The sequence below is a fragment of the Monodelphis domestica genome, chromosome 7, assembly GCF_027887165.1.
Source record: "Monodelphis domestica isolate mMonDom1 chromosome 7, mMonDom1.pri, whole genome shotgun sequence".
In the NCBI taxonomy this organism is placed as follows: domain Eukaryota; kingdom Metazoa; phylum Chordata; class Mammalia; order Didelphimorphia; family Didelphidae; genus Monodelphis; species Monodelphis domestica.
Window position 1 is genome coordinate 228,928,613 of NC_077233.1, and position 24,350 is coordinate 228,952,962.

Below are 24,350 nucleotides of genomic sequence, written 5' to 3' on the forward strand. Positions count from 1 at the left end.
GAGTAAGTCGATCTTTAGCCAAAGAGTACTTTTGTTAACTTCTGGTGTTTCTTTATAAGGTGCTGTAAAATATCTGGAATGTTCAGCACTGACACAGCGGGGCCTCAAGACAGTGTTTGATGAAGCGATTAGAGCGGTTCTTTGCCCACCTCCCGTCAAGAAGAGGAAGAGAAAATGTCTGCTGTTGTAAATGTTACAGCCCTGCCCTATTCCCCTTTGAACCTTTGTAAGCTTTGCTTAAACAGTGGAGCCTTCACACTCAATGCCAAGATTTTGTTATAAATTAGTTCCTTTCCATAAAACCTTCCGAACCAATCAATGAATTTCACGGTTTTGTTTAAAGTGTTAGAGAATGATTTTTTTCACATTCTATTATTACAACTAAATCCTTAAAAAAAAAAAGACAAACCTACTTAAAGCCTTATTTTTCAAAAGCCCTGTTCTTGCTCAGATTAAGTGTTGCCAAAATATCCACTGAACTAAAGTTGCATTGTTGTGCTCTGAACACTAAGCACTAAACTGTGTTTTAAAGACCGTTGTCTTTAAGAAGACTGTTTAATTCTGATAGTAGGAAATGCAAAAACACTTTGTAACTCATTTTTCAGATATGTAAAACAGTACAGTATACTTATTAGTAAAAATGTTTAATGCATTGAATAATTTATCAACCCATGTTCATTATATAACATTGTACTGTATATCAGAATGGAATGTGTATAACAAAACTAGTCTTTGGAGCGATCTTTTGCTTTCACAGTCAAGATTCTTTCAAGAATCCATCTCTTGCTGTGATTTCAAATAGAAGTCCCATCCATGTGTTTTTGTTAATGGAGTGTTCTCTTTAACGGCAATGTTTTGGGTTGGGTAATTTGAAATATCTGGTTTGACCAAGGAATAAAGACAGTATTTTGACATACTCTGGAACCTAGGATTAATTTACACTACATTGTATACCGAAGAGTGGAAAACTGAACAAATTTTGTCATGGGTAAAAAGTTAAAAAAGCAGAACAGTCACCATCTGTCAAATGCAGTAGATAAGAAAGGTTGATGTTCTAGGTAAGTGTTTGTTTCTAAGCTTTTCCTTTTTCTTCTTTATTCCCTCCCCCAAGTAGGGCATTCATTTACTACAACTCTGAACTGGTCATTCCCACAGTTGTGAACTTAGTAAATGCTTTTTTCATCAAACCCTTTCTTACTGAGCAATATTACTCTACTTGTATTTTAAAATCTTTCCAATTATGTATTAGAACTTTGCATTTTTGTAGTTTTAGTAAAAGCGCATTCTTTTCATGTACCTTTGTTCAAGCTACTACAAGCTTTCTTTAGTCTTCTAGTAACTAGGTGTAAAAATCATGTGATGCAGCTTTAAAAAACCTTTTTTTAAAAAATATACTTTAGCTATTAAAATATGAACCTTCTTAAACATCACTGTATTGCCAGGTTACCAACACTGTAACACTACTAATGTTGACCCCGTTCTTGACCTCACTACATGTATACATGCTTTCCATTGCTTTTCCTAGTAACGTGACCTCAGGCCTGTGAGGTTGTGTCTGCTTAGTGCTAATGCTAACAATGTTCTGTACATCCTAAACACTGGCAAGAATACACATATTGAACTACAACCTTTCAACCACTAGAACAAAATTTTGAAGATGCAAAAGTTGCAAAATTGTGGAGTGTTTTTACATTGATCTTTTGCTAATGCAATTAGCAGTATGTTTTGCATGTATGACTTAATAAATCCTTGAATCACGTTACTGGTAATGCTTGCATTTTTGAGAATTTTGTGAATGGTCTCTTAATAAATGTTCTTATTTGCCATTCTTTTGATAAATTGTGTTTGGGGGTTAAAATTTCTGGAAATGTTAGTACTAGTTTTCTGTTGCATATGGAGTGGTAGAGGAATATATATGTAAGATAGCCACAATGCGCTCACATAAGCATTTCGTGAAGTAGGTAGCATGGAAATGTATGTTTTCCAGATGGCAATACTTAGAGGCTCAGTCACTTTTGATTTAAGCCCAGCTCTTAACATTCAAAATTCAGTGATCTTTCCACTGCATCCCCTTAGTACTATTTCAGCAGAGAGAGCCCCTGGAACAGTGTCTTCTAAGTCTAAAGCCAGAACAATTTTTTTTCTTAAATACCCTCACTGGGAGCTAGGTTTTCTGGTCCCAATTTTTCAGAAGTGCCTGTATAAGTATATAGGAGCTCATAACTAATTTCAGCAGTCACATCTTCATTTAAAATACTTACACAGAAACAGACTTCTCTGGGACTTCCTCTTCTTGCTGCCTGTTGTAGTTTATTAAGGTTGGTCTTCGGGTCAGAGCTAAATTGATGGTAGCAAGGGAAAAGTGGGTTGGGAAATTGCATTGTGTTTTTGCTTTAAAAAGTATTTTCACAAGTATTTCCATTCCCTGCACATCCACATCCAACAACTAGTCTTGCAGTCCTTACCACAAAACATAGTTGTTTGTTTGAAAGGCATAAAAAGAGAAGTGGCTGAAGATCCTTTTTGTACTGCAGTCTCAGCCCAAGTTCCTGCATTTTCATGAAATTTTAGATTCAGAGCTGCCAGGGACCTGTAAGCTTCATTTTATACATGAGGAAATGAAAGCTTAACAGTCAACTTGCCTTAGATACATATGCAAGTGGCAGAGACAGTCTGAACACATTCGGACTCCATTTGAACCACATGGCCTGAATCTGGAGAATTTTTTAAAAATACATTTGGATGAAAAGTATAATAGGACCCTACTGACCTTTCCCTAGCCTTTTTTCCAGTTACACTGAGAAACCAGAAATCCTTTGAGATACTCCGTAGCATTGCAAGAATGATTTCCCAAAGCAGTCTCCTTAATTCTGGGAAAAGGGACAATATAAGCTACATACAGCTGCTTATTTGTTGGGCACCGTTTATATTGTCATTTATAACTGCTTTTCATGCCCTTCCAGTCCTTAACCTTGAGTCACTTTCATCGGCCATCCCTTCATTGCTGAGCTTTGGAACAATGCTGGGAAAATGTAAGGAACCATGTTAGTGTCCCAACGCAAGAAGTTCTATTTTAATGCTCTTTACTGCCACATCTTCATATGCCAGTGATTTGCTTCCACTCCAGTAAAACACTCCTTCCATCTATGAAATTCATGCTGTGCTGCATCGCACCTGTTGTATCATGGGAGGCGAGCTCCGTGGCCAATTTCCACTATCGCATTTCACGGTATAAAATCAAGTGTTGTTTTTTTTCTTATTACATGGTATGGTTGGATCTCCTGGTTCTACTTGTTTTATTCTGATGAACTGATGTTCGTGCAAACTGCTCAGAATTCTTCCTGTTTTCCTCTAACTCAATACCATTACATTCCTACACTAGAATTTGTTCAGTCATTGCCCAGTCGGAGGTTAGCCATTTCCCTTCCAGCTCTTTCTAAATACTAGTACTAGTCTAAATACTTTTGTTCCAGTGGGATCTTTATTTTGGGCCCTTCCTGCCTAGGCATCTTTTCTGATACGGGTGGACCCATTCGCAGCTCCAGCCTGTTTTCTGTAACAAACCTCCCTTCTCCATCTCTTGGCTCCTTCCCCTCATTCTACCAAGCAAACCTCCTCCGTTCAAGTTGTTCCCCACAATTTCAGCTACTAGATCCAATGGTTTTTCTCAGTTCTCCTCTTCCTCCAGTACCGTTAACCACCGTCACTCACCTCCAACTCCTGAAACTCCTTTGGCTTCCCTGGATACTGTTTTCTAAACTTCTTTGCCAAGTCGTCTCCCTTCTACCACCTAGGCCTGGGTTGCTCCCATGGTCACTCCCAAGGCAGTGTGATGTAATTGGATAGGACAATGGACTTGAAGTCAAGAATACCCGAGTTCCAATCCTGCCTCAAATTCTCTGCCTGTTTCTTCATCTATAAAATGTCGGTACTTGATGGCCCCTATGGCTTCCGCCTCAAAACCTATACTTATCCACTGCTTCCTGGTTATTTTATGCTTCTGGAGTTAGACTCCACTTCATAACCACCAGTCCAACTTGACAAAGGACTGTAAGCCAGTGTGGGAGTCGAGAGGCTGGTTCACATTCCACCTCTGACACCAAATAGGACCAGGGCTCATCCCTAAATTGATGATCCACGTAGAACATTACCTCCCGATTGATATTGGAAAACATCTTCACCCCAAGACTCTCCCCAGCACATACAACACTGATGCGGTCAGAAGAGGCTGTTGTCTTGCCAAGAATTCTACTTCCAGACCGCTGCCCTTGCTGGGCGGTGTTTCAGGTTTCTACCTCCCATTTTCTAGCCATCATTCCTCGTGCTAATGCCCCGTTGTCCCTAGAATTAAATATTCCTCTGCTTGGGCACCCTTATAGCCCTTTACTGCCTTTTCTGACTTCCTAGGAGGCTCAACTTCCAGCCGAACCGACCTTTCTGGCCCTCCCACGTTCCAGCCTCCCTCGCTGTTCTTTCCTTCATTCCTGGCCTTGCAGCCACCCTGCCCTCACTTCTACCTTTTGGGTTCCCCATAGAAACATTCATTTTGTACCAACCAAACACACACCTATTGTTTCTCGTGCTTTGTGCATCCCCGGCACACCAAAGACATTTAATACCCGCTGATTGCCAAGAACTTGCAGAATCTGTTTTCCATAGGACTGCCCTTTAGGAATAGCACGCCTAGCCTATCTGTCTTCTCTTTGTCAGCCTTCCTTTCCTCCAAAGACCCTTCATCCTGACTGGCTTCCACACCAGGACTCTCGCTCTCCCGGGCTCATGGGATCGAGTCCCCGTGTCGCCCTGTTTTTCAGTCTTGAGTCGCTCTACATCCGTAGTCGCCAAGACAGTAGACCAGAACTGGCCGTGCTGTTAAAAATTTAGGAGTTTCCACAAGAATAAAATCGGAAATTCAGCCTGGCATTTCCCCATTCCGGCCAAATCAGACTTCTAGCCACGCTCTCCTCCCCTTGCCTTTCCACGGGCTGATGACAGGCTTAAACCCCCACTTAAAGTCATCTCGGAAGCCTGTATCTTCCTACAAGGCCCAGCCGGCAGCCGCTTCCGTGAAGCTGGGCCTGGTGTCCAGCCCGTTTTCCTTCTCTCCATATCGAATGCTTCCCAGTAGTTTCATTTCTATCTTGTGCCTTACAGGCCTGGGAGGGGGGGGGGGTTTGAACCGTTGCCTAATTGACCTGACTCCCTCTGGGGTGAATGAGGGGCATTTTAGTAACGTGATTTGTGCAGCTGGGTTTGTCTACACCAACATGGGGGTAGATTTGCTGTGGAAAGGTCAGTCTTTCCAAAATGCCTGGAAGGTTGTTTCTAGCATGTGTCTCCCGTGAGAAATCGAGCCGATGCTTCGTCAAGCATTTAACTTGGAAACATTTTAATAAATGTAGACTAACAAAAATAATTGCTACGACAGAAGAATGCAAGAAACAATAATTGTTCCAGGGCCCATCCTAACTTGTAGCCCAATAACAGATTTAGGCCAAAATCAAAAGGTGGTTTGACCCTTAATATTTGTTTTAAGTACAATCAAAGTTATAAAAGAGGTGGCTGACTCGCAATTAGTAGACATAAAGACAAATACTGATTAGCAAAGTGATTTCACCGACAGTCTTCTGTGACACGAGTGGACAGAATATTGGATTTAATATCAGGGAAGATCCGAATTCAAATTCTGACTCAAATGCTTAAGTGGGTGATCCTAGGCATGTCGCTGCCTCTCTGAACCTGTTTTCTCAAAATATTATTACTTGTATTACCTACTTCATAAATGATTGTCAGGAATGCACTTCATAAACCACGGAGAGCTATAGAGAATGTGACCTACGCCAATAAGACCAAAACCTCCCTTTTGATTCCACAGAAAACCAGTGTTGCAGCCATAGTTTGCACAACCTTTTCTCCAAAATAGCCAGAAGTACTCACATGACCTCAGAAGACTTCCTTATACAAGGAAAATGTCACTTAATGTCTCGCACAATCCAAGCACTGTTAGAATGAAGTGTGGCTGGACGCTGACTCTGTATCGTTTTCAAAGACCCAGCTCATTCGAAGCTCAGCAGACAAAAGAATGCTCTGCCACATTTCTGCAGCCCCTCATTGTTTACACAAATAAAAGGGTCAATTGGTTGTGGAGGCATCTCATTCTCTCCAATAGAACCTCTAGGCAGGGCTCCCCTTCGGCCTGGGAGATTATTTCTAGCAGATAATTACTTTCAGCAGGGGAATCCCCTTCCCACCAATGCCTACTCTTAACTTGTGCAACTTCCCGTCTATAGTCCTAGGAGACTTGCCCGAGGACTGGCCAATCACCCTGACTTAGGCCTGCTCTTTCCCCACCATGGCACCATGCCCCTCCATTTGTTCTCAGAGTATGTAAAAAGGTGTTCCAGAAGTTTTAGTAGCTAAAGCTAGAGTAAGACGTGACACATCCTGTGTCCAGTCCCCGCTGCTCTCTCAGCCTCTGAAGCATTCAGTTCTGGTCACCCCATTTTGGGGGGCCTCTGACCAGCAGAGGAGACGAGGGGGCTTAAAACCATGTCCCTTCCTCTTCCCAGATGGTTTACACCAGGATACAGACCAGCGACCCAGCCAAACCAGGACTCAAATCTAAATGATCTAAGGGTTAGCTATGGTATAGTACTAGGAGGCAGACCTCTGAGAAAGGAATAGTCCAAAGGAATAAGTTGCCTTCTTGGAGAATCGGCCTTCCATGACTTAGAAGTGTTCCGTCTATAACTACTTGCCAGAGAGGTAAAGAGAATTCACCCATCAGTCGGTGTTGAACTAGACGGTACTAATTCTGGGATTCTTTGAATGTGGACTCAAGATTTTATTTTTATCAAGCCTTTGGTGGCTTAAAGAGTTCCGAAAATGAGGAAATGTGATTTGTTTCTCTCTTCCCCACCCATCATTTTTTTGGAGGGGATAGACTATGTTGTTTTGACAGCGATCATTTCCCAACCCCCACCTCCACCCCCAGCCCATTCCCATAGTGTTCTTTCAAAAAAGTTAAGTAAAACCATTGTGTTATTTTGACTGATGGGCCACATCACTTAATTTTTGTAGCTTTCCACTCGTTCACAGAAAGCACTGGTACTTTAAAACTTAATTTAGACCATGAACCACCAAGTGATCTTGGCCTTTTGCTAGGGAAACCACAACAAGATAGTCTATTCTACTTTTGAATAGCTCTTGGGAAATCTTTCTGGAACATTTTTTAAAAAAAAGGGGAACTAAACTTATTTTGTTCAGCCAAGGAGCAATGGGTGGAAATTGCAGAGACAAATTTAGGCCCTTTTCTTCGTAACTTCTTCAGCTCCCATGAGCTCAATTATTCTATCTGCGGGTGATTCCCAGATTGATCTACATACGTAAGCTGCATCTCTCCAGCTCCCCACATCATGGACCACCTAATGTAGATTTCAAAATGGCCCTTGTCTCAAACTCACTGTGTTCAAAAACTGAGCCTGTTCCACCACCCTCTCCTGCAAACCACTTCCCCACTTCAGTCAGGGGAAACCACTATCCTTCATGCTTGCATCCTCAGTGTCTACATGCACTGCACAGACCTAGTCAGTTGCCAAACTTCTCACATTTGTGCCCCCATTCTACTCACAGGGCAACCACCTCTGCTCAGGTCCTCATCACCTCTTTCTTAGATTATTCCAACAGCCTAAATGGTCTTCCAGTCTCTCCTATTGCAATCCATTCTTCACATAGCTTACCAAGTGATTTTCCTAATTGTAGGTCTGACCAGGCCACCTCCCTACTAAAATTCCAGTGACTTTTGAGTGGATAAAATATAAATTCTTCTATTGGCATAAGTCCTTCATAAACTGGCCCCAATCTACCTTTTTTATCCTCATATAATATTCTCCTAGACTCAAGATAGTAAAATCTATGGCACGTGTGCCAGAAAGGACTGCTCTTCTCCCTCTTTCCACACATGCCTGAAGATATTTCTCCCATCATCCACTCCTCTGCCCAGCAACCCAATGGGAACCTCCTCTGTCTGGGGCAAGGAAGTGGCTCACATGTGGCATGAGGTAGTTTGGGCACTTGGTCTCTAGAAGGTTCACCATCACTGGCCTAGACCAAGATCACTAGTGTCAAAGGGGAGCAGGGAGGGCACTAAACCATTCATAAGGATCCCTAATGAGCAGATATTGACTTAGAAAGTCACATTAACTATGCTCTATTATATTTTTAAATATTTCTGAATTACTTTTCAATTTGGTTCTGGCCACACTCCTATGAACATGGGACATATCTAGTTTTAGTCATACTGACTTACTCAGTGATCCTCACAAAACACCCATCTGGCTTTGTACAAGTTTTACCCTTTGCCTTGGAAGCTTGCCTTACTCATTCCATCTCTAGAAATCCCTTGTTTGCTTTCAGATTTAGCTCAAATGCCCCTTCTACCTGAACTCTTTTCCTACATGCAACCTCCAGTATCTCTTCCTTTCAAATTAATTTTGTGTGTATTCTGCTTATAAGAACAAGTTGTCTCCATCATTAGAATTTAAATTCCTTTGGGGCATAAATCCTTTAGTTTTTGTCCTTGCATCTCCTGTGCTTAGCACAGGGCCTGGCACACAGTAAGTGCTTAATATATACTTGTTGACTGGTATCTGGAAAACTAACAACTTGATCTAATTGAAAGCAAAACAAAATATTTCAAAAGGTAAATACTTCCCCTTCACTTAGGGCCTTCAAATACAGATGACTGAGTGCTTAATGGGGACACTGTAGTAAAGATTCATTTTTGAGTCTGAGTTATATTAGATAGTCATTAAGTTCCTTTGATTGTTAAACCTGTGTGATTCTTTTGAAGGGAATGTGGAGAGCCTTTAAGGTGACCCTAAGCTACCCCCAAACAACCACTTAAAAATAATAAAGTTGGGGTAGATAGGTGGCTCAGTGGCTAGAAATCCAGGCCTGGACTTGGAAGAATCTGGGTTTGAAACTGGCCTCAGAAACTTCCTAGCTAGGTGACCCTGGGCAAGTCTCTTAACCCCAAATGCCCAGCCCTTACTGACCTGCCTTGGAACAAATACTCAATATCAATTATTAGAGAGAAGGGTTTAAAAATAATAAAATTATAAGATCAGAAATTTTACTTCAAGATCAAGCAGCAAAAGGAAGGGAACACATTATAAATAAACTGCAATGGGAAGATTATCCTTCTGGAACATTCCAGAATGTGGTTGGAATGTTCTCTTCCTAAATTTGGAGGCTCTACCCCATAGTCTGCTTTTGAAAATCTACCAAATTCACAAAAGTTCTGAAGACTTTATTTCTATTTACAATAGCATAGTATAAACACATGCAAAACATGATTGCTGTTTGATCAAAGACATGAATTCTAAGTTCTTGAAAACAAATTCCATAGAAAAGTATATCACTATGTGAATATTATAGTGACATGTGCAAGTGCTTTATTTTCTTTTTTTCTCCTTTTGCATTTTATGATTGTTGGCCCAAAGAGGATGAAAGAAAGACACAGTGGTTGTCTACGAAATCATTTTAAGTGAAGGAAAATTTACAAATATCAACTGTGTTGTGATGGGGGGGAGGAGGAGGACACTAAAAGTGAACATAGCAAGTCCAAACAGAAAAGGCTCCTGACCTCTGGCTGAGGTCAGAAAGTGCACATGAGGGAGCAGATTCCCTGTCCTACCTTACATCACCTTCCTTCCTGCTCTCCCACAACTTTAGGTTGGGAGTTCTGATCCTGCAGAAGTCTGTGGCAAAGTGGGGATTCCTAGCAAGAGCTCCCTAAGTAAAAAGCTTGCTGTTTATTCAAGGGGCTACTGACTGTATTTTGCCTTGCTTCTCCCTGAGGATAACCTTTTAATGGAAACTTTTTTTTTTTTTATAATAACCCTTACTTTCCATCTTGGAATCAATACTGTGTATTGGGCCCCAAGGGAGAGTGGTGAGGGCTGGGCAATGGGGGTCAAGTGACTTGCCCAGGGTCACACAGCTGGGAAGTGTCTGAGGCCAGATTTGAACCTAGGACCTCTCATCTCTAGGTCTGGCTCTCCATCCACTGAGCTACCCAGCTTCCCCCTTAATGGAAACTTTTACACATTCCCATGGAGATTTTTGTGTCATTCTATTCATGGCTAATCATATTTGGGTTTGATTGAGTTAGAAGAATCTGTTAAAAAATGTAATGCACATTTGGAAGGCTGGGAAGACGGAATCAAATAAATCTAGACGTCTGTGACAGTACAGGCTTTGCTAGTTAAGGGGTTGCATTTGAGGTAATTAATCCCTGCAGATAAATGTAGTGGCTTAAGAAATGGCTGTTAAATATGACAATGAGGGCACCAGCCTCCACTTCTTCCTCTAGATTTCAGCCACAACCATGAGTTGTGGCCCTTTCCAACCTGGCTGACAGAGAAAAGGGCCACATCCTTCTTTAAGTCTCTAAAAATACTTTCCTATAGGCTCTTCTAAGATTATTTCCATGTCTCAAGGTACTTAATTTTGTCTTAGCGCCAGTGCTTTTTCCTTTCATACCTGATTCTGTTAAAATGGCCATTAAGGTTCATTCCACTAGTTGCTTCTCCTCAGAGTATTCAAATCCCAGATAACCAGTCACTTCCAAGTGGTAAAAACCCAATCTCTAATTTCTTCACAAATTATTGAAATACAAATTGGTCAGTTGTCCCTGGAGTACCCAAAATATGATGAAAAATACTGCACTTTTCCAATAGCTGTGCTTATGCTACATTAGTATTAAAATCTCCTTGTGTTGGACAAGAAATGCAAGTTGATCTCTCGGAGACTACATGATCTAAGGCTCTAATGAGGATGTCTGGCATGTGGTCTGTTAACATTTTGGGCCCTATAAGAATTCTGCTGAATTCTGCTTCAGTTGCCCATCTTGCACTATATCTGGAAGTGGAACAGCAACAAGATCTAAAAATAAGAAAACAAAACAAGCTCTCAATAATGGAAACACAACTTGAGCTACCCTCCAACCAAAAACAAATCTTGAGAACGTGGCTCTGTGAGGACACAGTCTAGGAAGGGTGCGTATTACAAGTAGAGCACATTTCATGTTCCACCCTACGTGTGATACCATTTCCCAGTTATATTAAAACCAGCTGGTTCTCCCACCTGAAAGAGACTGTAAGGCAGTCAGTTATATAGTATATAATATATATTCTTTTTAAACCCTTGCAAGGGCTGGGCAAATGGGGTTAAGTGGCTTGCCCAGGATCCCACAGCTAAGAAATGCCCGAGGCAAAGTTTGAACCCAGGATCTCTCATTCCAGACCCATCCTGGGTCTATCCACTGTGCCATCTCGTTGCCCTGCACGTATAGAATAATTAACATTTTCATTAAGCTGCTTTCCATGCTCACCTCCCTGAACAGTCATCTTCAACAAGGTGGATAATTCTTCCAGGAGGATACAGATGAGGATACCTAGTTGGGGATTCTCTAGGAGAGTCATCAAAAAAATTGTATGAAGGTGATCCATGTATCAACAGACTTTGCTCTCCCAGCAGAGGCTGAGTCAGGTCTTCCTGGTTTCTCCCTTCCAATTCTGTTGGGAAGTTATCTGGATCTCCTCCAAACAATTCATACCAACATCCACGCAACAGGATCTTATACTAGATTATAATAAAAAAAAAAAAACAGGAGAAAAGTTACTAAGTAAGCCCTGAATATTTATGTTTAATTATACAAAAGATTTTTGGATCCTCTGCTTAAGTAATTTCATAAATGGCAAACCACACAAGGAAATCAAGATCAATTCCATACCAACAACTTCTAGTTTGTGATATTCCACCCATTTCACCCAATTTCAAGTCAAAGTACTTTCTTGGGGACCTGCTACTCTAAACACTGGACCAAAAACATTCAAGTAAATAACTCTGATATATTAGATTACTAATAGCTGAAAAGAGTCTTTGAGGTTATCTAATCCAGCCCTTTCACTTTCTAAATGAGGAAATTGAGGCCAGTCAGATAAATATCAATGAAAATGGTTTGCAGTCCCCTGATCGGAAGGAATTTTTAAAAAATCCTTACCACCTTTTTAAACTTGATACTAAGTATCAGTTCCAAGGCAGAAGAGTGGTAAAAGACTAGGCAACTTGGGTTAAGTGATTTGTCCAGGGTCACAACTAGGAAAAGCAATTTTTTCAAGACCATTAGAAAAATCTTTCTATTTTAAGTTGAAAATTTACCTCTAACATCTCCACATACATAGGCTACAAATTAGGTTTGTTGGGGAACAGAGAGAGAGGATTTAAAAGCCACACTACCCAATTACCTTAGGCTTATTACAGTGAGCAATCACTCTCATTATTCTTCTCTTTAAATCTTCCAGGTTGGTTACACTTAACCTGTTGGGCAAAGATTAGAATAACTCTGAAGCTCAGCTCTATAAAAAGCTGACCTGGAGGTATCTGTGTAATTAATGAAACAGTTAGTAGCCTTACCTTGGAATAACATCTTTTCCAAGAACAAGTGATACGATAAAGTTTTTGGAATATTCAGAAAGGGATTTGCTTCAAAAAACAAATACATAAAGTTAATTTCATTACAACTAGCATATTCTATTTCTAAATTCTAAAAGGTCACTGAGATTTCAGTTTCCATAAAAACTAGAGAAGGTGGCCAGCTTCTAAAGGTAAGGAATACTAAAAATGACAACAGCCTGGAGAATTTGTTGGTTATATTTCAGTAAAGTAAAACATAATGTCAATGGTATTGAACTATTCAAAGTAAATGTAAAAATTCTCCCTCTTAACAGTTTCTTCCAATTTAGCCATTTTAGTTAGTTTTCTTTCATTTATAAGCCTATGAACTAATGAGGCTTCCTGAATTATCCTTCAATAATATGTAGTGCCCAATCTAATGTACTACTTGGCAATAGCAATAATTAAAAATAACTTTTTTATTAAGGATCCTCTCTTAATTTTAAATCACAGTGTAGAATTTATTCTGAAGAGGAGACATCTGCAATTATTTTACCTATTCCTTTACAAAAGTATTATTTAACTCATCCTAATTGCATCAGTTTTATTTTTTAAAAACCCTTACTTTTCTGTTTTAGAAATAACTCTAAAAAAGAAGGGCAAGCAAGGGTTATGTAAAAGGGTTAAGTGACTTATCCAGAGTCACAAAGCTAGGAAATATCGGAGGTCATATTTGAACCCAGGTCCTCTTACCTCCAGGTCTGAATTGCATCAGTTATTAAGAAATTAACTGTAGAGTCAGATCTGAGGTCTACTCAAATTCTTCTATCCCATGATTAAATTTTTTAAAAAGTCAATTGCCATCCTAGCAGTGTAAACCTAAAGGATTACTTTAGTAAAAATTATAGCAACTAGTCTGTTTCTACATTTAAGAAATCAGGTAATTACCTTAGAAGTCCCCTGGGGGGAGAAAAAGCATAACACTTGACTTCTGGATAAGAATTTTTAAGCATGATGGCCAATAAAGAAGCTGCTCCGGCTCCCAAACTGTGACCTACTAAAACAAGCTGGTATTCCTGCACGCACACACACACACACACACACACATACACACACACACACAAAAACAAACAAGCAGAATCTCAGTGAGGTAGTAACATGCACATTTTAAAAACATTTATAATCAAAAGACTCAGCACCAAAGTGGAGCTCAATAAAATCTGGTATTAAAAAAGTAAACCTCACAGGTGCAATGCTGAATGCTTGACTCAAAATTCCATCGTTGATCAATCTTTGGTAAACATATCTGGCAGCCTGAGAAATTCCCTAGAAGTCCAAGAGAGGGAAGAAAAGTTTACAATCCTCAAAGGAGGAGGATTTAGCTATGATCTGATTTAAAAAATACAATATGTTCTCAAATCAATTTGATAACTGACCTACTATCCCTTTGCCCTCATCTTCTCAACTGCTTATATGGTTATGAAAACATGCTTATGAAATATGCTTATAATATATGCATATGAAAATAAACACAGGAAATGAAACTTTGAGGTAAAATGAAAATACAGTGTTCTAAGTGAACAATATTTATTGAGTACCTTCTGTGTACTGGCAAGAGGGCAGGGCTAGAACCCGTGAAAGATTCAAACTAAATAGTCTTTGTAATAAATTAGTTATCCAATAAGGGAATGGGCTACGCATCACAGGAAGTATTGCAGTAGACTGTTAGGAGATATTGTAAAGGGAATTCCTGTACAGAATTTGAGGCTGAGATAGATGATTTCTAAGGCCTTTTCCTATTTTAAGATTTCATAGTTCACAATTCTTTGTATAAAACACTAAACACAGGCACCATATACAATAAGGAATTACCACTGAAGTAATAGCAGACCTAAGAGCTGTGTATATCTAGTGACAACTGGAAAATTCCATGTATCTTCCAGTCTTGCAGATGTGGCCTACGTACTCACATTCAGTGAAAAAAGAAAAGGATTCTACCCACATTTTAAAAAAAAATTATAGGGGGCAACTGGGTAGTTCAGTGGATTGAGAGCTAGGCCTAGAGATGGGAGGTCCTAGGTTCAAATCTGGCCTCAAACACTTCCCAGCTGTGTGACCCTGGGCAAGTCACTTGACTCCCATTGTTTAGCTCTTACCACTCTTCTGCCTTGGAACCAATACACAGTATTGATTCCAAGTTGGAAGGTAAGGGTTTTTAAAACAAATTTTTAAAAATAAAAAATAAAATTATAGTAGAACCTTTGGTAGCAAGGAACTAAAAAAAGTGGGTATCCATTAAATGGAGAATGGATGAACAAATTATATAGTATATTAATTGTAATAGAATATTTTTTTTGGTTAAAAAAAAAACACAACAAAAGGGACAGATTCACAGAAACCCAAAACAACTTGGGAGAAGTGTGCAGCAGAATAATTTATATGACTACAATAATGTAAAAGAAAATAGCTGGAAATGTAAGAATTTTGATTATTTCAAAGACCAGTCATAACTCCAGAAGGTTTATGATGAAGCATGCATCCCACCATGTTGGCACAGAGATGATGGTCTGGAGGTGCAGGGTAAAGACATACATTTTCAGTCATAACTATATGTATAAGTTTGTTTTGCTTGATTTTACTTATTTGTTACAAAGAAAGGCTTTTATTTTGAGAAAGGAGAGAACTGTGGGAAGAAATGAATGAGTGAGTCATTGTGATGGAAAAAAAAGAAGGAAGAAAAGATCATCAATAAAACATTTTAAAAATATACAGAAGGGATCAGAAGGAACTGCAAAAGTATACAATCAGGGTAAGGATGGCACTACTATGTTAAATTTAATACAGACTTTAAAACTAAACTGTATATAATAGTTTCATCTATAATCCTCTTTTTTTCTGTTCTTTATATGAGAAAGTGTGGGTTTGGTGATTTTTATCAAGTTCAAAACAAAAAAAGGCAATGCCTTTAATTAAAGATCCAAATCAGTAAAAAAATGAATATTTGAGGCCAAATCACCTAAAGGACTTGAGATCCAAAGGAGTTTTCTTCACTAAGTAGATAGGCTATCTTTGTATGCATTTTAGCAAATATCTCTGCTGTAGTATGTGTAAGCTTGATTTAAAATTTCTTTTCCTTTTCCATACATATAAACACCAAGGAGATTCTGATCAATCTTTCACAAATTTCAGGACCAATAAGCTCTTAATGGATAGAGAAAAAGAAAAATGATCCTTTTCAAACTTGAAAACATCAATGCAGTTCACTAGTTCAGAAAAAGAAGCTGTATTTTGATAGACATTGAATTTGTTTTCTTTATGACATTATTTACAGTTGTATTCCCTTTGACAGTTAAATTACATCTTAAAGGATTTGAAATGACTCAAAGGAAAACTATTTGTTCTTTTGTTATAACCAACACATTAAAATTAAGGTTATGAAACAACAGTGAAAAACTATTCCTCAATAGAAAAAATATATTCTGCATTAGGAACCAAAAATTGTATTGTTTGATTATTTCTGTAGTTTATACAAGCTTCTATCTTAAAAGTCAGAAGTGATGAGGAGCCTATTTTCATTGAAATACAGCTAACTTTTTTCATTGATTACATAAAATGCCATTCCTCTAGGACTGTATATTTCTTTGTCCAGAACACACCACAAAAGATGTGGCTTCTCCGTGAACATCTCTCACCCTGTGTAATTTAACTGACTTAACCTCTAGGTAGTTGTCCATTCCCTTAGGAAGGGATTTGAATTTAGCCAAAACTCCTTGGGCTGGAGGCAAGTATTCTTACATAAACTGACCTTTTGAGTATCTCTTTAATGGGAGAGGTATGGCAGACCACAAATCACAATGCATATACCTTATGTGCAAAACAATCTTGCACCTCACTTTCTAAATTCAGGCTCTCACTCTCAGCTGACAGATCAGTGAGGATGTCCTGTAGAGAAAATACATTGAAAGGAATATAACACAGACACTCTGTGACAGACAGGTTTACTTACATGAACATCACAATACTAAATTAAAGGACTACTAGGAAATTAATCATTTGTACACTAAATGTGTAAATGTAACATGTGTCCTCAGTCAAGGAAGGCAAATGTTGAAGTCTTCTTTGTCATAATTTATTGGGATAATTAACATAAGTTATCAAAAAAAAAATCATCAGTCAATAGAATATAGAAGCCAACCCCAACCATATAGGACAGAAGAGATGTTTAAATCACTGCTCCTACTCTGAAGGATTTATATTCTAGTTTGGGGGATTGGATGAACTTACACTTATAGTACTATCACAGTTCAGTTAAAATGCAACAATTTCTTCCATTTTCCATGCGTATCCAATTCATTTTCTTATTTTAATTCTCTAAAGTTTTCCTGCATTCTCCACAACTTTCACACTAAGAAATACTCCCACCCTCACTGCCCCCCAAACTCTGCAAGAGAAGGGTCTTGTAACAACATTACTACATTTTATTACCCCCAATATTACTATTCACCTTCCATCTTCTGTCCCACTCATCCCCAAATCCAACATGTTAGGCTTGTTACCTGAAGCGACATCGTTCCTCTTACAGCTACTACAATAGTTTCTTTCCTATGATCCAAAGCAACTAAAAAAGGAAGTTCAAACACCTGCAAATAAAAAATAAATAAACATTCAAGAAACATTAGAGACTTAATATTCAATTCAGTTCAACAAGTGATCGTTAACTATTTATTATGTCCAAGGCACCAAGAATACAGAGTTTTTGCTCTTCAAGAAGCTTATACAGTTGACTGAAGGGGATAGACAAATATAGAACAAGAGAAAAGAAGGAGGAAGAATGTGCTGGGGGCACACAGAAGATTTCTTGAAGGAGCACTGAACTCAGGAGGAACCTGCACTGAACTCAGGAGGAAGAAACTTTTTTCTGAGGGGAGAATGAGTACGAGAAGGAAGAGGAATGCATTCAATATATAAAACACAACTTGTGAAAATGCACAGAGGTAGGAGATGGAATACCATATCTGGAGAACAGCTGGTAAGTAGTCCAGTATGTCTAGGAGAGAAATAGTACAAAAATAAGGCAGGCTAGGAAATTAAGAACCAAGGTATAGAGAGCCTTAAATAAGAGGCGGAGGAGTTTATATTTTGTCCTAGAGACAATAAAGAGCCACTGAAGATTTCTGAATAGAGGAGTAAGATGACAGAATGGAACAAAGGAAGAAACTAGAATTTGACAGACACTGAAAACTGTCAATGTCAATGATCATGGTATGACTATTGGGAAACCAATTAGGAAGCAATTAAAGCAGTCCAAGAAAGAGGTGATAAGGACATGAATGAGGATGATAGGCACATGAGAAGAAGGAAGATGGAAATGAATTCAAGAGATGTTGTGAAGGTTAAAAATCAACAAGACTCAGTAATTGACTAGAAATGGGAAGGATTGGTGAGAGAAAGAGAAGTCTTGGATATTCTGAGGTGACAAGCCTGAGTGTCTGATTGGGAAGATACTTGTGTTTAGGAGAAAAGATAATGAGTTTTAATTGCCAAAGGACATCCAAAAGGAAATGTGCATTATGAAGCTAATGATGTGGGTTTGGAGCTCAGGAGAGCTGGATAGTCATGTATGGAGAAGATGCTTGGTCCTATAGAAGCAAATGAGTTTGCTTAGAAAGCATACAAATGAGATAAAAGAAGAGGGCTCTGGAGGGACAGCTGCACTAAGAAAACAAGAAATGAATGAAGAATCAACAAAGCTGAGAAGGAATGGTTTGGACAGAAAGAAGAGCTAGGAAAGCAATGTCACAGAAGCGAAAAGGTGTGAAGAGCGCACCCAGGAAAAGGAGATCTATAATGTCAAAAGGTGCAAAGGGATCAAGTAAAATGAGAACTGATAAAAAGTCAATGGATTTGGAAATTTAGAAAACATTAGTGAGTTTGGAAATAGTTGTTTCATAGAGTCAGATGCTAGTTTGCAAGGATCATATATTTAGAAATGGAAAAGACCTTAGGGATCGTCTAGTTCAACCACTTCATTTTAAGATGACGAAATAAGGCCAGAGATGTTAAATGATTTGGCCATGGGGTTGGAAATGGAGGGAGAAGGGGCTGAGTGAATAGAGGTAAATGCTTTCCAGTAGGCTGGCAATGAAAGGGAGAAAATTTAGAATCTTGAGGGAACAGGAAGTCCAAGTGAAGATTTTTAAAGAATGAGGTAGACGAGCTATTTGTAGATTTGATTTCTTATTTCATCCCATCTCATCTTAAACTTTTATAGAAAAATTAGCAAAAGGTTTTGCTAATTTACCTTATCATGAAAGCTGATGTGAATGAAGTCCCTGTACTGTAGTCCAGTTGTATGTAGGATGGACCCGAAATGACAAGTGAGATTATCACCTCCAATAAACTCAAATTCTGCTGTTCTGTTTCTGCAACTAAGAAAATTTAGGTTAAAAACAAATTAGGCCAAATCTGAATTACAAATCAAGAAAATAACACTTCGTTGTCAGTGCCCAGGAAAGCAAGTAAAAGAAGTGGAGTTTACAGTTTCTAGAAGTTTGGCAATGTGATAAAGGATGAAAAGGTTTTTAATTAGCAAAACTGATTTATTGGCTCCAGTTTTCCATTAAAATATCATATATATCTGATGAAAAATGCAAACCTTTTCATCCTTTATCACAGCTATCTCATATGAGAACTTTTAGAAGAAAAAAAGCAATTATTAAAGAACAAAAGGTTTTCTAAATGGCAATGAGAAAAATATGAAGGTGTTCTTTCCTTACTTTCTGTCTTAGTGTCAGCACAAAGTAATGGTTCCAAGGCAGAAGAGTGTTTAAGGACTAGGCAATTGGGGTTAAGTGACTTGCCCAAGGTCACATAGCTAGGAAGTGTTTTGAGCCCAAATTTGAATCCAGGGTCTCCAATCTCCAAGCCTGGCTCTCTATTTACTGAGCCACCTAACTGCCCCAAAGGTGATCTTAAAAGTAGACAATTTAAAAAATGCAATCCAATTTTAATTCTCGACAAGAGGAAAAAAGAACTAGTTATATTTCACTTAAGTGGGGTCTATACATGATCTTCATTTTTGCCAGCTATCAAAAGCTCTAAAACTGGCTAAAAAATGTAAAGCCCAGGATTTTTCAATGCAATGTAGATAGTCTAAGGAAGTTTAGCCCTAATTGAGATAAGAAGAAAATATAAATACTATTATCCTTCTAAAGCTGTGAACTCCTCTTAGAGAAAAAAGCTTATTTCTTCCTCAGAAAGTAAGAATTAATTTTGGATTTTTCATAATTTCCAAGCCTGATTTCCAAGATTCTGCTATATTTGTGAATGTGGAAAAGTAGCTAGATTCATAGAGCAATCTCTAAACTTGAACAATTTAAAATACAGATTTATGTTTGTCTTGGTAAATTAATTAGGTAAAATTACTCTTCACATTATGATTGATCTGTTCTCTGAATGGTAACTGTGGACACCACATCATTGCACTTTTTGAGAGCAGAAGAGACTGTACTGATTTCTGAATGCAACTCAGATAGAATGCCAAAATTAACAGATGAATGGAATGGCTTTTCCAAGTAAGATAATTTGGAAATGTGTTCAACTGAATTAATGTTATTTGACTGGCAATAAGTTTTGTTTTGTATTTCATATTTTAAGTCTACGATATTGTTTTATGTTAATGTACAGTTCTTTGAATCATTAATTTAGAAAATACAGGTATCCCTTCCACCTCGTGACTTTCCTCACTGCAGTTTTGATATATTGTGGGTTGGCTTAAGATATCAAATGGGGATTTTGGGAGAGTTTTGCTGATGACCACAAAGAAAAAGTGTAGAAACTCAGAAATGCATAAATATCTATATATCATTGTATAATATTAACATATTTTGTCTTTTAATACCATAAATACACACAATTACTTTTACTCTACACACTCATAAAAGGAAGAGAAAATTCAGACTTCTTTTCTGGTACAAAGGGAGGGTCAAAAAATTTTACATGGATTTTCCAGATTGAAAGAACATCACTCCCCTAACCCTCATGCTATGGAAAGGATACCTGTACTGTCCAGAAATGCTGATTTTTTTAATGATATCTATAATGTGGTACATTTGTATGATTAGGAAATTAGCCTCTCTTCTGATCTAAAAGCTGTGAGAAATTGAGTTATTACTTATTGGATACTTGGAAAATTAAAAAAAAAACAACAACTTTAAAAAGACCCCAAAGGACATATGTTATCATACCCATCTGCACCTGGAAAGCAGAAATTAATTACTCAGAATATGCTAACCTACCAATCACAACCAATCTTGCAGAAACCTGTAAGTGGATTTCTATAAATATAGAGAGGCCACCCATAAGCAGCTGCTGCAAACTGCACATAATGGTGACAATTTTCCAATTCTGTATCCAAATCAGATTCCTAGAAGGGAAAAAATATTTCCTATTTAGTTTAATCAAATGTAGAAAACGCCAACACACAAAAGACCTGGAATATCAAAACCCCTACAGTTTCATTCTTCTATTTACAGTTTTTAATAGCTTCTAACTAAAAATACACATAAAGAATATGAGTAGGCTAAGTGGTCCTCAAACGCAGACTGAGGCTAATATGTTTTTTCAGACTTTTTCAATATAAATATTAAACTTTTAATACCTTAATAATGCTCGAAGACTTTTAAGACACGATGCTGTTTTTTTTTTTGCTGACACCTACCACCCCTTCTTCCTCTTTTAATTAAAAATATATATATATACTATTTGTTATGTGAGTGCCTTGTTAGAAGGGGGAAGGAAAGAGCAGTGGGAGAAATTGTGGTGAAGTAAAACAGAAAAGATAAAGAAATTTTGTTTTTAAAATGGTGGCATGGCATCTTTATATAGCTTCTTTGCTATATAAAACTAAAGAAGAAGGAACAAGTTCTAGAAGCTCCAAGTTGAGGGTCTGATGATTGCAAAGATGAGAGAAATCACTAACATCTCAGAAAAGGAAAGGGGAAGTGGATATGAGTGAAACAAATCAGTAATAATAAAAATAGCTATAATTTACATAATGCTTACTATGTGCCAGGCACTGCTGCTAAGTGCTTTACAATTATTTTCTCATTTGATCCTTACAACAACTCTGGGAGAGAGAGACGCTATATTTACCCCCATTTTACAGACAAGAAAACCAAGGCAAATAGAGGTTAAATGAGTTGGCCAGGGTCAAACAGTACAGCTGAGGCCATATCTGAACTTCAGTCTTCCTGACTCCAGGCCCAGCCCTCTATCCACTTCACCACTACCTGCCCAAATATATAATATTAAGTCTGGCCACTGCATTAAACCCTTTATGCCCAAACTGTTCAACTCAGCCTATCAAAGAATATTTCCTAAGGGAAGATCCTCTATTGGAGCTTTGGGAGTTATTGGGGTTGGTAGAATTGGGAGAATTCACTTAACAGAAATGTGCATTATAGCTAATCAATTTTTGCTAGCTGTATTTTTTCCAAAAAGCAAGAAAGCAATACAGACTTGGCAAGAGAAAATTAAAAAGCAAGTATTTTGTTATGTTTTAGGATACTAATTCAAGTCAGTCATATAATGTTAAAACCAGAAAGAACCAAAGAAATGATCAAATCTAACTTCTTTTAGCAAATTAGAAAACGGTTCAAACAGCTAGTAGTATTAGAGATGGAACTAGAAACCAGCAGCTCTTACTTTAATGTCTTTTCTGCTATACTGCATTTCCTTTAACTCAGAATCTATCAAGTATTTTATAAGAAGCATATTCATCTTAGAAGAGCAATAGTGAAAATCCCTCAAATTTTACCTGCTAAGGAAAAATAAACAAAATGGATGAATTTCCTTAAAGTTTATCTTCTGCTTATGAAGTTGATAATGCTATAACTACTCTTTCCCACTTATCTCTTATAACATGACTAAGGTATGCTGAGAAAAGATGGAGAAACAGGACAGATCTATGTCTGATCCTAGGAGAGATGACTTCAGTCCACATGTCAACCAACTTGATCTCAAAAGTACAATTTAAGTATTTCTCCTCTATCTCAAGTTTATTATGAAAAGGGAATGGCAAGGGAGGATGTCATTCTAAATAATTAAATTCATTTCTCATTGATTATGAAATTCAAGGTTAAGCTAGTTAACAAGAGCAAGATAATGAATAATAGTGAGATTTTTATTTTAAAAAGCATAAAATATAGCATTTTTCTTATTTTCCTATGAGAAAAACTATGCCATCATCAAGCACATGCACATAAACTAAACCTAGATTCCCTGAGATGTGTTACATTCATTAGAAAGAGACTCTGGGGTGTAAGGATGATATTAAAAAATAAGTATTGTTTTATTAGTTTAGAGATAAGAAATAAAGTGGCTGCCTGAGAAAAGAACTAGAGTTTGAAGCAGAGCTGAGAGAGCATGTTGATTTCAGATGTTGACAGTTATAACAGTTTTTCTGTGTCAATTACTCTCTCTGGCAGCTGGGAGTTGGTCTCTGACAGTTGGCAGAGAAACACACTCAGAGACTCTCTCAGTCTGAGGGAAAAACCTGAAGGAGCTCAGCGTTTTCCTTTTCCAACTTGGGAAATACTACTGAATATCGATTGTGGTTTTTACAGATTGTTTAACTCTGAGAAAACCAAAGAAAAACCTGGTCTTTAGTTTGGACTCCAGACTCAGAGTCCTAACTTGATTCTTGTTGAGATTCAACCAGCTAGCCTTTGCTATATTATAATTTGAAGGCAAAGTTAAGAATTATAAGGATAATAGTGGTAGTTTTTATTGAGATAGTATAAATTTGGGTTAGTCAGATCAGGGAGGATTAGTGTAGCCTGTGAATCATAGGAGAAGCAGTTCCTTACGGAACCAGGGAGTTTATTTTGTTGGATTTAGAATCCCTTAGAATTAGAAATCCTTCTTTATCCTTATATATTTCAATAAATATTTTATTTTTATAAGTCTCTTTAGCATCCTTGTACCTGTCCCTGAAGGGAAGTTCACATTTGAGCTTCACTTTATCACTGAGGATACTTTTGATTACATCTATAAAAAGTATCGGAACAGTTTTGAACCTATATTGAACAGTTTTTCTATCTATATTTATGTAGCTTATCATTATTATTTATTTTTACAAGGGGGAGTTAGGTGGTGCCAGACCTGGAAATGAGAGGTCTTGGATTCAAATCTAACCTCAGACACTTCCTAGCTGTGTGATCCTAGGCAAGTAACTTAAACCCCACTGCCTACCTCTTCTGCCTTGGAACCAATACAAAGTATTCATTTTAAGACAGAAGGTTAAGGACTTTTAAAAAAGAAGTCAGAGACTCAAGCTAAATACCAAAAGGAAGCTTATGGAATGAGTTAAAATGGAATATTTCTCTATTGGCTGTCAAAATTGAAGGGATGGCTATTTAATCACATAAGGTTTTTTTAGACTTTCACTTATTATAGTGAACTGAAATCCAGGGTGATGAGGAAACATCTTACTTTGGATTACTCCAAACTTTGTGCAATCTACAGAAGGTAAAAAATGATATTTTTATTTTTCAAATTTTGTACTTAAAATTCCAAAGAATATCTGTATGTACAATTAACATTGTGCATTAAAAAAATACATCCCCGTAAAAATATCACAGAAGATATTCTTTTGGTTTTCTGCTTGACATAATGCAAAAAAGTATTTCCTATTGAACTATAGCAGATTTATAGGTCTGTTCTGCAAAGCTATTTTATCCAATGAAGGTTTACCTGGGAATCGGCCAGGAAATGACATACAACTTCCTCAGGATCCCTTATTTTCTTATCCTGCTGCTGATGGAGAAGAGTCAGACCGGCAGCTATATCACTGGGCACAAGATCAGTGTCCTACATAAGAGGAATGAAAA

The 24,350-nt window shown here is 37.8% G+C and overlaps 3 protein-coding genes across 12 annotated transcripts in view; 1 reads left to right on the forward strand and 2 right to left on the reverse strand.

Annotated features, from left to right (window-relative positions):
- The window catches only part of RAC1 (Rac family small GTPase 1), a 57,893-nt gene extending 56,124 nt beyond the window's left edge, over positions 1-1,769 (forward strand). For all 5 annotated transcript variants that reach the window (XM_056804364.1, XM_056804362.1, XM_056804365.1 and 2 more), the window contains one exon: positions 60-1,769. In XM_056804364.1, coding sequence (XP_056660342.1) covers positions 60-190 — 131 coding nt within the window. In that variant the 3' untranslated portion in view covers positions 191-1,769. The remainder of the gene's footprint in view (positions 1-59) is intronic.
- Positions 1-3,840, reverse strand: part of LOC103102040 (small integral membrane protein 10-like protein 2A) — a 154,098-nt gene extending 150,258 nt beyond the window's left edge. For 2 of the 6 annotated variants that reach the window (XR_008913352.1, XR_008913351.1), the window contains exons 1-2: positions 3,712-3,836; positions 2,262-2,337 (exon numbers count right to left, since the gene is read on the reverse strand). The gene's annotated coding sequence lies outside the window, so the exon portion shown is untranslated. Of the gene's footprint in view, positions 1-2,261; positions 2,338-3,711 lie in introns of all 6 variants that reach the window. The other 4 variants (XM_056804359.1, XM_016423888.2, XM_056804357.1 and 1 more) reach the window with 3 other exon arrangements.
- A 5,449-nt stretch (positions 3,841-9,289) lies between these two features.
- DAGLB (diacylglycerol lipase beta) overlaps positions 9,290-24,350 on the reverse strand; it is a 42,395-nt gene continuing 27,334 nt past the window's right edge. Inside the window, exons 5-15 of the mRNA XM_001367024.4 lie at positions 24,214-24,330; positions 20,757-20,884; positions 18,761-18,887; positions 17,016-17,099; positions 16,324-16,401; positions 13,705-13,785; positions 13,408-13,535; positions 12,481-12,549; positions 12,312-12,384; positions 11,396-11,646; positions 9,290-10,947 (exon numbers count right to left, since the gene is read on the reverse strand). Coding sequence (XP_001367061.2) covers positions 10,749-10,947; positions 11,396-11,646; positions 12,312-12,384; positions 12,481-12,549; positions 13,408-13,535; positions 13,705-13,785; positions 16,324-16,401; positions 17,016-17,099; positions 18,761-18,887; positions 20,757-20,884; positions 24,214-24,330 — 1,335 coding nt within the window. The 3' untranslated portion in view covers positions 9,290-10,748. The remainder of the gene's footprint in view (positions 10,948-11,395; positions 11,647-12,311; positions 12,385-12,480; positions 12,550-13,407; positions 13,536-13,704; positions 13,786-16,323; positions 16,402-17,015; positions 17,100-18,760; positions 18,888-20,756; positions 20,885-24,213; positions 24,331-24,350) is intronic.